General features: G+C 45.4%; 1 protein-coding gene across 1 annotated transcript in view; it reads left to right on the top strand.

Moving 5' to 3' along the window:
• Nucleotides 1-12,002, top strand: part of LOC134345849 (protein O-GlcNAcase-like) — a 104,822-nt gene extending 92,820 nt beyond the window's left edge. Inside the window, 2 exon segments of the mRNA XM_063047152.1 lie at nucleotides 9,274-9,433; nucleotides 11,852-12,002. Coding sequence (XP_062903222.1) covers nucleotides 9,274-9,433; nucleotides 11,852-11,988 — 297 coding nt within the window. The 3' untranslated portion in view covers nucleotides 11,989-12,002.
• Nucleotides 12,003-12,816: the final 814 nt, after the last annotated feature.

Below are 12,816 nucleotides of genomic sequence, written 5' to 3'. Positions count from 1 at the left end.
TCAGCCAGATTCCACAAAACACCAATAATCAAATAAATTGTTTTTAAATCTGCAGATGCTGAAAATCCAGAACACACACACACACACACACACACACGCACACACATATATATATATGTACTGGAGGAACTCAGAACTCAGCAAGTCAGGCAGCATCTACGGTGAGGAAAATAAATGGTGACAAAGGTGGCATATATTGTCTTCTCTTAACTTCTGGTGATTTCTGCCCCCACTTCTTCTCTTTTTGCCCAGTTCCCATTCTGGCTCCTCTCTTACACCTTTTCTTCTCCTCCCCTACTTTCCTTTCTCTCATGGTCCACTCTCCTTTCCCATCAGATTCCTTCTTCTTTAACCCTTTAACTCTTCTACCTATCACCTCCCAGTTTCATACTTCATCTACCCCACCCACCTTCCCCTTATCGCCTGCCATATTGTACTCCTCCCCTTCCCCACCTTCTTACTCTGGCTGCTTTTCCCTTTCTCTCCAGTCCTGATGAAGGGTCTGGCCCGGAAATATCAACTATTTATTCCCCTCCATAGCTGCTGCTTCACCTGGTGAGTTCCTCCAGCATTTGTGTGTGTTGCTCCAGATCATTTTAGGTAGTGTAGTGCAAAGGAAAAGCAAAAACAGAATCAGGATCGGGAAAACAGTTCATTACACACATGACATGGTTATCATACACTTCTGTACACGTATGCAGAGGTGTAATGAAAAGCTTGCTGCATTACTTGAGGCCCTCCTTTGGTTGTGGTTGACCATGGATGTTGCATCCCAGCTGCCTACATGATATACAAGCGAGGCAATACAATATGGAGAGCAAGCTGTTTCCAATGCAGCAGGCTGCACCTCTCCACACAACTGATGAATCCAAAGGAACAGCAGGGACCCAGACAGTTTGGTGCCCACGGTGTCGCAGGATTTGCTAGTCAGCGGTAAACTCAATATAGGACTGAATTATGGACTCCAGCTCCAGATTTTTCCTCAGAGTTTACTCCCGAAGCCTTCCCCATGAGTGGATATACACAGAAGGCTGCAAAGGTTAAAGGACAGAGATTTCCTTTTCCTAGATGAGCTGCCAGCCACGGCTGACATGCCCCATCTGCCCGAAGCGACTGGTTTTAAGGCACCAGTAACCCACTTTTGTCCCTTTTCTTGTCAGTAAAAACAGTTCTATTGAGTTTAGTAGCTAAGCCAAACGTGAAGACCAGAAGCTGGACTTGGTTGTCAGGCGCTATTTGAGATGCATGTTATTAGGAGCATTTAATAGGTAGTGGGAGCTTATCCCCATTAACTCCCTAATTCCGCCCCCCCCCCCCCGCCACCGGCTATACCACCTTTAAGGAACCAGCAACATAATAGGCACATTGCATGAGATAAGCGGCATTCACAAGAACACCATTAATTAAACAAAATTATGCACAAATTTTTGAAGAGGAACACAAATTAATAAACACAAAATCCATTTTAATGTTAACTGCTCAAAGTGGTCACAGTGCTGTAGTGATTGGGGTTTGCCAGGTGGTTCAAGAACCAAATGGTTGAAGGGAAGTAGCTGTTCTTGAACCTGCCGTTGGGGACTTCACACGCTTGTACCTCCTGACTGATGGTAGCTACGAGATGATGACATGGCCTGGGTGGAGGGGAGTTTTGATAATGGATGTTGACTTCAAGACATAGTGGCAGAATTGGGCTATTCAGCTCATCGAGTCTGCTCCGTCATTGTGACTGATTTATCATCCATCTCAACCCCGTTCTCCTGCCTTCTCTCCATAACTGATACCATGAATAATCAAGAACCTATCAACCTCCACTTTAAATATATCCAATGACTGGTTCTCCACAGCTATCTGTGGCATGGAATTCCACAGATACACCACCCTCTGGCTAAAGAGATTCCTCCTCATCTCTGTTCAAAAGCAATGATCTTCTATTTTGAGTCTGTGCCCTCTGGTTCTAAACTCTCCCCCTACTGGAAAGATCCTCTCCACATCCATTCTAGCTAGGCCTTTCAATATAGAAACGTAGAACAGAGAAAACCAACAGCACAATACAGACCCCTCGGCCCACAAAGCTATGCCGAACATGCCCTTACCTTAGTAATTACATAGGGTTACCCATAGCCCTCTATTTTTCTAAGCTTCATGTACCTATCCAGGAGTCTCTTAAAAGACCCTGTTGTATCTGCCTCCACCACCGTTGCCAGCAGCCAATTCCACACACTCACCACTCTCTGCGTAAAAAAAACTTACCCCTGACATCTCCTCTGTACCTACTTCCAAGCACTTTAAAACTGTGCCCTCTCATGCTAGTCATTTCAGCCCTGCGAAAAAGCCTCTGACTATCCACACTATCAATGCCTCTCATCTTACAGATCTCTATCAGATCACCCCTCATCCTCTAAACGCAAACAACAGGAATTCTGCAGATGCTGGAAATTCAAGCAACACACATAAAAGTTGCTGGTGAACGCAGCAGGCCAGGCAGCATCTCTAGGAAGAGGTGCAGTCGACGTTTCAGGCTGAGACCCTTCGTCCTGACACGTCGACTGCACCTCTTCCTAGAGATGCTGCCTGGCCTGCTGCGTTCACCAGCAACTTTTATGTGTGTTACCCCTCACCCTCTGTCGCTCCAAGGAGAAAAGGCCGAGTTTACTCAACCTATTCTCATAAGGCATGCTCCCCAATCCAGGCAACATCCTTGTAAATCTCCTCTGCACCCTTTCTATGGTTTCCACCTCATTCCTGTAGTGAGGCGACCAGAATTGAGCACAGTACTCCAAGTGGGGTCTGACCAGGGTCCTATATAGCTGTAACATTACCTCTCGGCTCTTAAACTCTATCCCATGATTGATGAAGCCCTATGCACCGTATGCCTTCTTAACCACAGAGTCAACCTGCGCAGCAGCTTTGAGTGTCCTATGGACTTGGACCCCAAGATCCCTCTGATCCTCCACACTGCCAAGAGTCTTACCATTAATATTATATTCTGCCATCATATTTGACCTACCAAAATGAACCACCTCACACTTCTCTGGGTTGAACTGCATCTGCCACTTCTCAGCCCAGTTTTGCATCCTATCAATGTCCTGCTGTAACCTCTGACAGCCCTCCACACTATCCACAACACCCCAACCTTTGTGTCATCAGCAAATTTACTGACCCATCCCTCCAGTTCCTCATCCAGGTCATTTATAAGAATCACAAAGTGTAGGGGTCCCAGAACAGATCCCTCAGGCACACTACTGGTCACCGACATCCGTGCAGAATATGACCCATCTATAACCACTCCTTACCAGTTCTGGATCCAGAAAGCAATGTCTGACGAATCTCATAGAATTTTTTGAGGATGTAACTAGTAGAGTGGATAGGGGAGAACCAGTGGATGTGGTATATTTGGATTTTCAAAAGGCTTTTGACAAGGTCCCACACAGGAGATTAGTGTGCAAACTTAAAGCACACGGTATTGGGGGTAAGGTATTGGTGTGGGTGGAGAATTGGTTAGCAGACAGGAAGCAAAGAGTGGGAATAAACGGGACCTTTTCAGAATGGCAGGCGGTGACTAGTGGGGTACCGCAAGGCTCAGTGCTGGGACCCCAGTTGTTTACAATATATATTAATGACTTGGATGAGGGAATTAAATGCAGCATCTCCAAGTTTGCGGATGACACGAAGCTGGGTGGCAGTGTTAGCAGTGAGGAGGATGCTAAGAGGATGCAGGGTGACTTGGATAGGTTGGGTGAGTGGGCAAACTCATGGCAGATGCAATTTAATGTGGATAAATGTGAAGTTATCCACTTTGGTGGCAAAAATAGGAAAACAGATTATTATCTGAATGGTGGCCGATTAGGAAAAGGGGAGGTGCAACGAGACCTGGGTGTCATTATACACCAGTCATTGAAAGTGGGCATGCAGGTACAGCAGGCGGTGAAAAAGGCGAATGGTATGCTGGCATTTATAGCGAGAGGATTCGAGTACAGGAGCAGGGAGGTCCTACTGCAGTTGTACAAGGCCTTGGTGAGACCACACCTGGAGTATTGTGTGCAGTTTTGGTCCCCTAATCTGAGGAAAGACATCTTTGCCATAGAGGGAGTACAAAGAAGGTTCACCAGATTGATTCCTGGGATGGCAGGTCTTTCATATGAAGAAAGACTGGATGAACTGGGCTTGTACTCGTTGGAATTTAGAAGATTGAGGGGGGATCTGATTGAAACGTATAAGATCCTAAAGGGATTGGACAGGCTAGATGCGGGAAGATTGTTCCCGATGTTGGGGAGGTCCAGAACGAGGGGTCACAGTTTGAGGATAGAGGGGAAGCCTTTTAGGACCGAGATTAGGAAAAACTTCTTCACACAGAGAGTGGTGAATCTGTGGAATTCTCTGCCACAGCAAACTGTTGAGGCCAGTTCATTAGCTATGTTTAAAAGGAAGTTAGATATGGCCCTTGTGGCTACAGGGGTCAGGGGGTATGGAGGGAAGGCTGGGTTCTGAGTTGGATGATCAGCCATGATCATAATAAATGGCGGTGCAGGCTCGAAGGGCCGAATGGCCTACTCCTGCACCTATTTTCTATGTTTCTATGTTTCTATGTCCCTTTGGATCCCATGCCTCCTTACTTTCTCAATAAGCCTTGCATGGGATTCCTTATCAAATGCCTTGCTGAAATCCATATACACTACTTCTACTACTCTACCTTCATCAATGTGTTTAGTCACATCCTCGAAAAATTCAATCTGGCTCATAAAGCACAACCTGCCTTTGACAAAGCCATGCTGACTATTCCTAATCATATTATGACTCTCCAAATGTTCATAAATCTTGCCTCTCAGGATCTTCTCCATCAGCTTACCAACCACTGAAGTAATACTCCCTGGTCTATAATTTCCTGGGTTATCTCTACTCCCTTTCTTGAATAAGGGAACAACATCCACAACCCTCCAGTCCTCCAGAACCTCTCCTGTCCCCATTGATGATGCAAAGATCATTACCAGAGGCTCAGCAATCTCTTCCCTCACCTCCCACAGTAGCCTGGGGTACATCTAGTCCAGTCCCGGTGACTTATCCAACTTGATGCTTTTCAAAAGCTCCAGGACATCATCTTCTTCCTTAATATCTACATGCTGAAGCATTTCAGTTTGCTGTAAGTCATCCCTACAATCGCCAAGATCCTTTTCTGTAGTGAATACTGAAGCAAAATATTCATTAAGTACCTCTGCTATCTCCTCCGGTTCCATACACACTTTTCCACTGTCTTACTTAATTGGTCCTATTCTCTCACGTCTTATCCTCTTGCTCTTCACATACCTGTAGAGTGCCTTGGGGTCTTCCTTAGTCCTGACCACCAAGGCCTTCTCATGATCCCTCCTGGCTCTCTTAATCTCATTCTTAAGCTCCTTCCTGCTAGCCTTATAATCTTCTAGTTCTCTATCATTATCTTTTTTTTTTAACCTTTCGTAAGCTCATTTCTTCTTGACTGGATTTACAACAGCCTTTGTGCACCATAGTTCCTGTACCCTACCATCCTTTCTATGTCTCATTGGAACATACCTATGCAGAACTCCACGGAAATATCCCCTGAACATTTGCCACATTTCTTATGTACGTTTCCCTGAGAACATCTGTTTCCAATTTACGCTTCCAAATTCTAGCCTGATAGCCTCATATTCCCCCTTTCTCCAATTAAACGCTTTCCTAACTTGTTCCTTCCTATCCCTCTCCAATGCTATGGTAAAGGAGATAGAGTTGTGATCACTATCTCCAAAGTGCTCTCCCACTGAGAGATCTGACACCTGACCAGGTTCATTTCCCAATATCAGATCAAGTACGGCCTCTCCTCTTGTAGGCTTATCTACATATGGTGTCAGGAAACCTTCCTGAACACACCTAACAAACTCCGCCCCATCTAAATTCCTCGTTCTAGGGAGATGCCAATCGATATTTGGGAAATTAAAATCTCCCACCACAACAACCCTGTTATTATTACACCTTTCCAGAATCTGTCTCCCTATCTGCTGCTCGATGCCCCTGTTACTATTGGGTGGTCTATAAAAAACACCCATTAGAGTTATTGACCCCCTCCTGTTCCTAACTTCCACCCACAGAGACGCCGTAGACAATCCCTCCATGACTTCCTCCTTTTCTGCAGCCATGACACTATCTCTGATCAGCAGTGCCACACCCCCACGTCTTTTGCCTCCCTCCCTGTCCTTTCTGAAACGTCTAAAGCCTGGCACTTGAGGTAACCATTCCTGCACCTGAGCCACTCAAGTCTCTGTAATGGCCACATCATAGATCCAAGTACTGATCCACACTCTAAGCTTATCTGCTTTGTTCATAATACTCCTTGCATTAAAATAGACACATCTCAAACCATTGGTCTGAGTGCGACCCTTCTCTGTCACCTGCCTATCCTCCCTCACACACTGTCTCCAAGCTTTCTCTATTTGTGAGCCAACCGGCTCTCCCTCCGTCTCTGCAGTTCGGTTCCCACCCCCCAGAAATTCTAGTGTAGACGTTCCCCAATAGCCTTTGCGAACCTCCCCGCCAGAATATTGGTCCCCTGGGATTCAAGTGTAACCTGTCCTTTTTGTACAGGTCACACCTGCCCTAAAAGAGGTCCCAATGATCCAGAAATCTGAATCCCTGCCCTTGCTCCAATCCCTCAGTCACACGTTTATCCTCCACCTCATTCTATTCCTATACTCACTGTCTCGTGGCACAGGCAGTAATCCCGAGATTACTACCTTTGAGGTCCTGCTTCTCAATTTCCTTCCTAACTCCCTGTAGTTTGTTTTCAGGACCTCCTCCCTTTTCCTACCAATGTCATTGGTACCAATATGTACCACGACCTCTGGCTGTTTTCCGTCCCATTTCAGGATATCATGGATACGATCAGAAACATCCCGGACCCTGGCACCTGGGAGGCAAACTACCATCCGTGTTTATTTCCTGTGTCCACAGAATCTCCTGTCTGACTCCCTAACTATAGAGTCCCCCATCACTGCTGCCATCCTCTTCCTTTCCCTACCCTTCTGAGCCACAGGGCTGGACACTATGCCACTGTTGCTTTCCCCAGGTAGGCCGACACCCCCCAACAGTACTCAAAATGGAGTACTTATTCTTAAGGACAACAGCCACAGGGGTACGCTCTAGCTTCTGACTCTTGCCCTTCCCTCTCCTGATTGTTTCCCATTTATTTGTCTCATGAGGCCCCGATGTGACTACCTGCCTATTGATCCTCTCTATCACCTCCTCACTGTGCCTGACCAGACATATATTCTATAGTTTTCAATTAGATCCCCACTCATTCTTCTCAACTTCAGTGAGTACAGGCCCAGAGCCATCAAACTTTCTTCATACATTAACCCTTTTGTTCCTGGGAATATAGATACTACCGATGGGGGTAATATCAGAACATAAGAAATAGGAGCAAGAGTAGGCCATCTGGTCCGTCGGGCCTGCTCCGCCATTTAATAAGATCATAGCTAATCTGGCCATGGACATCTCTACCTACCTGTCTTTTCCCTGTAATCCTTAATTCCCCCACTATGCAAAAACATGTACACGTAAACATAAATTATACATAACTCACACGACAAACTAAATTAAAACATAACAGTATTCGTGCAATTTGAGATGAAAAGTAAGTGTAGTCCAAGATGGTGTAGGGGCTTTACAGGATGGTTCAAGAACTTTGACAACAGGGAAGAAGACTATAGAGGCAGATCTGATCTGAAGCAATCTCATACTTTGATTGGGTTGTCGGGTTGGTTGAGGTGCAGGAGTTCCCAACCTTTATTATGCAATGGACCAATACCAAAGAGTCCATGGATCCCAGCTGGGAACCCAAGATAAACAGGAGTGAGATCAAAACGGTAGTTAGACATGAGAATTTTAAAATCAAAGTATTGTTACAAGGATCTAACCCTTAGTAATAATGATCAAAGAGGCACAGAGAGAATCTGTAATTACCGACAATTACCTTTATTGTCTCAATGGAAGAACACGTAAATTTACCCAACAAGTACCTGTGTGTCTACCTACTAAGTTTTCCTGACCTTCCATGAATAGAAACGGTAAAGAATAGAAACGGTAATACCAGTAAAAGGATTCTATGCTAGCCATGTATTCCCCGTATCTCCACGTGTCTTTGATGTCCTCCACATCTATGATGTAGGTTTCTAAACAGAATTGTCACTGCTAGAGCACTGGAAGCATCTACTTTTATATTCATTCCTTACCAGTTCAAATGTTACATTTCAGTGTTATTGGCTACGGGTCATCTGACTGATCTTTAAATCCTTCTTATTGGCTCTAGCCCAAACCAGCATCTATTTATGCCCTTCTTCTGCAAGTGACAACTAGTCATTTAAGGCTGTTCATTCTCTTCAACTCTGGATCAAACTAGTAACCAGCTCGAATCACTCAGAATGGACACAGACCACATCATTCACAAACCTGCATGTTATGTTATATCAAAGACCATCTCGCAAATAACTTCATATTTGGAAATGATATCTAGCCCAGCAGATTACCTGAAGCATCATTATGTCTACTTTAAAACACCGATCAAGCCAAGTAACTTCAGTTCACAGAATGGAGGATGCAGGGCAACTTCACAAAATGGCAGCCTCTATTGCCTTCAAGCACACAGCAAGAACAAAGGCAATTGATCTGTCTGCTTCTACTGTCTTTGATTCATTTAAATTCATTGATTTGTAGACCATTGTTCTTTCTGGCCAACAGTATTTACAGACGAAATGTGTAGTGGATGACAGTGGATGTAGAATCAGAATCAGGCTTAATATCGGTCTATGTTATGAAATGTGTTGTTTAGTGGCAGCAGTATGTTGCAATACATAAAATATACTATAAATGATATTAAGAAATATATAAAAGAAATAAATAAGTAGTGCAAAAATAGTGACGTAGTGTTACCTCCAACTGAATGGCTCATTGTTTATTCAGAAATCTGTTGGCAGAGGGGAAGAAACTGTTCCTGAAATGTTGAGTGTGTGTCTTTAGCCTCCTGTACCTCTTCCATCATGGCAGCAATGAGAAGATGGCGTGTCCTGGGTGATGGGGGTCCTTAATGATGGATGCCACCTTTTTGTCTGAGGGTTGGGATAAAGAAGGGTGAGGGACAGAAGAGGATGGGATAATTATTTTGCTGAATGCATGTCATTATGTGAGGCAGTTTATTTACCTTGTAAACCTCATGCCATGCTGCCAGACAGCTAAGTCCATAGTTATTCCTTTCTTCTTGTTTATTTTCAGGAGCTGATGATGTTTTTCTACAGGAAGACTCCCAGTTTCTCCGACTCCCTGCTCTATCACTTCCCGTCCATTATCCAACTGGACGTCCACCCAAAGATGTCAGATCCCAGCGAGGCTCGGAATTTAGTTATCTGCGTATTGTCTGCACTGAAAGCTAATGGTAAGGTGTTCTGTCCCCGTCCACCTATGCACTGCATCGCTCCAACTTTTCCTCCCAGACTGCTCTCTGTGTCCGTCCATCCCTTTCACCATAACTCCACTGCTACATTATTATTTCCCTACCGCCTAGTGTCACTTGATGGTCATGTGATCAATCTATGTATATAAGCTATCTTACCTACTTATATTGTGTGTTTTTTTATTATTATGATTGTGTTCTTTATCTTTTGAGTTTCTTTTTTTTTGTGCTGCATCGGATCTGGAAAGAATTACTTCATTCTCCTTACACTTGTGTACAGGAAATGACAATAAACAATCTTAAACCCAGTTCCCTGTATCTCCAACCCTTCTCCCTCACCCTACCTCCCACATCCTTTTGTATCTTTGTGTTGACCCTGCTCCCTGTATCTCTCCAGCCCTTCTCCCTCACCCAACTTCTAATACCCCTCCAACTTTTCTACCTCCAGAACCATATCCAGTTTTCTCCTTTGGTATCTGTCTCTGGTACTAAGTTCTCTGAGGAAGGCAACTGACTTCTTCATATTTCCTCTAAATCACTTCCACTCTTGTTGAGGTGGTCACTTCCACTTCTTGTTGAAGCTAAGTGTGGAATTTATTATCCAAGGTGGACATAAAGTGATAAACTGGTTCATTAGTGTCACAAGTACCGACGCATAATGAAGAACTTGTCTTGCGTACCCATATCTAAGAAAGAATATGCTGGCGTTTCCTTCTGGCATCTGGATATATTGAGGATTTCCAAGGCATTGGTCAGACTGCACTTGGAGTATTGTGAGTAGTTTTGGGCTCCTTATCTAAGAAAGGATGTGCTGGCATTGGAGTGGGTCCAGGGGAAGTTTACAGGAATGATTCCCAGAATGAAACGTTTAATGTACTATGGCTCTGGGCCTGTACTCGCTGAAGTTTAGAAGAATAATGGGGGATCTCATTGAAACCTATTGATTCTTGAAAAACCTAGATTGAGTGGACGTGTGGGAGTGTAAGACCAGAGTGCACAGCCTCAAAATAGAGGGATGACCCTTTAGAACAGAGATGAGGATGATGGAGGCCAAGTCATTGGGTATATTTAAGACATTGATTGATAGATTCTTGGTTAGTCAGGGTATGAAGAGATACAGCGAGAAGGCAGGAGACTGGGGCTGAGAGGGAAATGGATCAGCCATGATGAAATGGCAGAGCAGACTTGATGGGCCAAATGCTCTAAATTGTTCTCCTATACCTTGTGGACTTTTGGTTACATGAAGAAGGCAAGAGAATGAGTTTGAGAGGGAAAATAAATCAGCAATGATTGAATGGTGGAGCAAACTCGATGGGCCAAATGCTCTAATTCTACTCCCATGTCTTATACCGTTCATACAGAGCAGTTGTTTTTCCCCAGGCAGAAGAAATTCGGTTCAATTCAGCATTGTGTTCAGTGCAGAGAACGTGGACTGAAGGGGCCGTCCCTGTACAGTACTGGTTATGTGTTCTGTGTAAACCTATACCCCATGGTACACTCAGATCTTAAATGCTCAACAACACTCATACACAGTTCAAACCTTTCTGATGGTACTCTCAATGTACAAAAGCAAGTCAGTGAAGAAATATTTTCCCAAGTGTGGCTTATGATTTACTCTTTATTTACGCTTCCCTCTTTCTGCTTCTCCCAACCTTTCTCTCTTGATCTCCCTACCCTTCCCTCCTTCCTGCTCTCTCTCTCTGTCTCTCCCCCTCACTCATTGTCGTTCTTTCTCTTTCTCCCTCTCTCAACCTCTCTCTCTCTCTTCCTCACTATCTTTGCTCTCTCTCTATCTCTTTCTCTCCCTCCCCCTCTCTCTCTCACTCCCTCTTTCACCCTTTCTCCCTTTCTTCCTTTCTTTCCCACTCTCACTCCCCACCTCCTGCTTTCATCCTCTCTTTATTTCCCTCTCATCCTCTCTCTCCCTCCCCCTCCCTCTCTCCTTGTCTTCCTCTCTCTCTGTCTTTCACCCTCTCTCCCTCTGTCATTGTCTTCCTTTCTCTGTCTTTCACCCTTTCTCCCTCTGTCATTGTCTTCCTCTCTCTCTTTCACCCTCTCTCCCTCTCATCCTTTTTATCCCTCTCTCACCTCTCTCACACCCTCTCTTTCTTCATCATTTTCACTCTCTGACTCTCTCTCCCCTTTTCACCGTCTCTCACTCTATCTCCCCCTCCTCCTCTCTCTCTCCTCTATCTTTTTGCTCTCTTACTCACTTCCTTTCCCACCATTTCCCCCTCTCACTTTCTCTTCTTCCCCCTCTCACACTTTCTATCCCTCTTATCTATCTATGTCTGAGGCTTCCTCTTCTGTCTCTCTGCCTCACTGTGTCCCTTTTCCTCTTTCCCTCCTATGTATTCTCCCTCTCTTGCCTCTCACTCCCTCCGTCTCTCTCCTCCTCAGGTTCCCAGGGCGTGTTCTGTGAACTGAAGGCCAGTGACAAGAAGGGCTTGGAGTTCCACCTCAGCTTGGGCTTCCTGGAGCTGCCGGGGGCAGAGGCTTCGATGCCGCAGGGAGTGATCCTCGGGAGGCTCCTGTAACCCCTCCCCGCCTGCTCCAATGCTGACTGCGTTGTTGCGCCGGGCCCGCGGCAATTGCGCCGTTTAGCTTCATTTGCACATTATCCCGTGGCGGCCAGGAACCAGTGCCTGGTTATTCCGAGTTGTATCCTGTTCCACCGTAACACTTAACTAAAGTCGCCTTCCTCTTTGCCACTGGGAGCCGTTTGCTATTTCATGTATGGATTAGGCCCATGGTCTGAATGTGAGGTACCTGCTGGGTGCACTAAACAGTGGCAGCTGCTATACTTGCCCACCTGTTTGTCAAATAGTGAGGGGTGTGGCCGACCTGCTGAGATCTGAGGCCTCCTCTCTGCGTAAAAGAGAAGGAGGCAGAGACCGGGGTTCAGAAAGCTGCCTCCTTTTCCTATTGCGCTCTGCTGGGCAATGTTGGAGCACTCGGAATGGAAGGCCAAGGAGACATGGACCACTGTGTTATGTCTGTACGTTAACCTGCTGTGTTCAGTGACAGTAAAGCATAAACACAAGAGATTCTGCAGTCGCTAGAAATCCAGAGCAACACACACAAAATGCTGGAGAAACTCAGCAGCAAAGGCCGCATCTTTGGATGGGCATAGATAATCCACATTTAAGGCCGAGACCTTCCAACAGCACTGGGAAGGACAGTGGAAGAAGCCAGAATGAGAAGGTAGAGAGAGGGGAGGAGTACAGGTCGGCAGACGGTAGGTGAGGGGGGATGAAGTGAAAAGCTGGGAGATGATATATGGAAAGGATTGAAGAAGAACGAATCTGATAGAAGAGGAGTGTGGACCATGGGAGAAATGAAAGGAAGAGGGTCACCAGAGGGAG

Source organism: Mobula hypostoma, chromosome 4 (genome assembly GCF_963921235.1).
Source record: "Mobula hypostoma chromosome 4, sMobHyp1.1, whole genome shotgun sequence".
Taxonomy (NCBI): Eukaryota; Metazoa; Chordata; class Chondrichthyes; order Myliobatiformes; family Myliobatidae; genus Mobula; species Mobula hypostoma.
The sequence above is the reverse complement of the archived record's forward strand: the minus strand, read 5'-3'. Positions and strand labels throughout refer to the sequence as shown.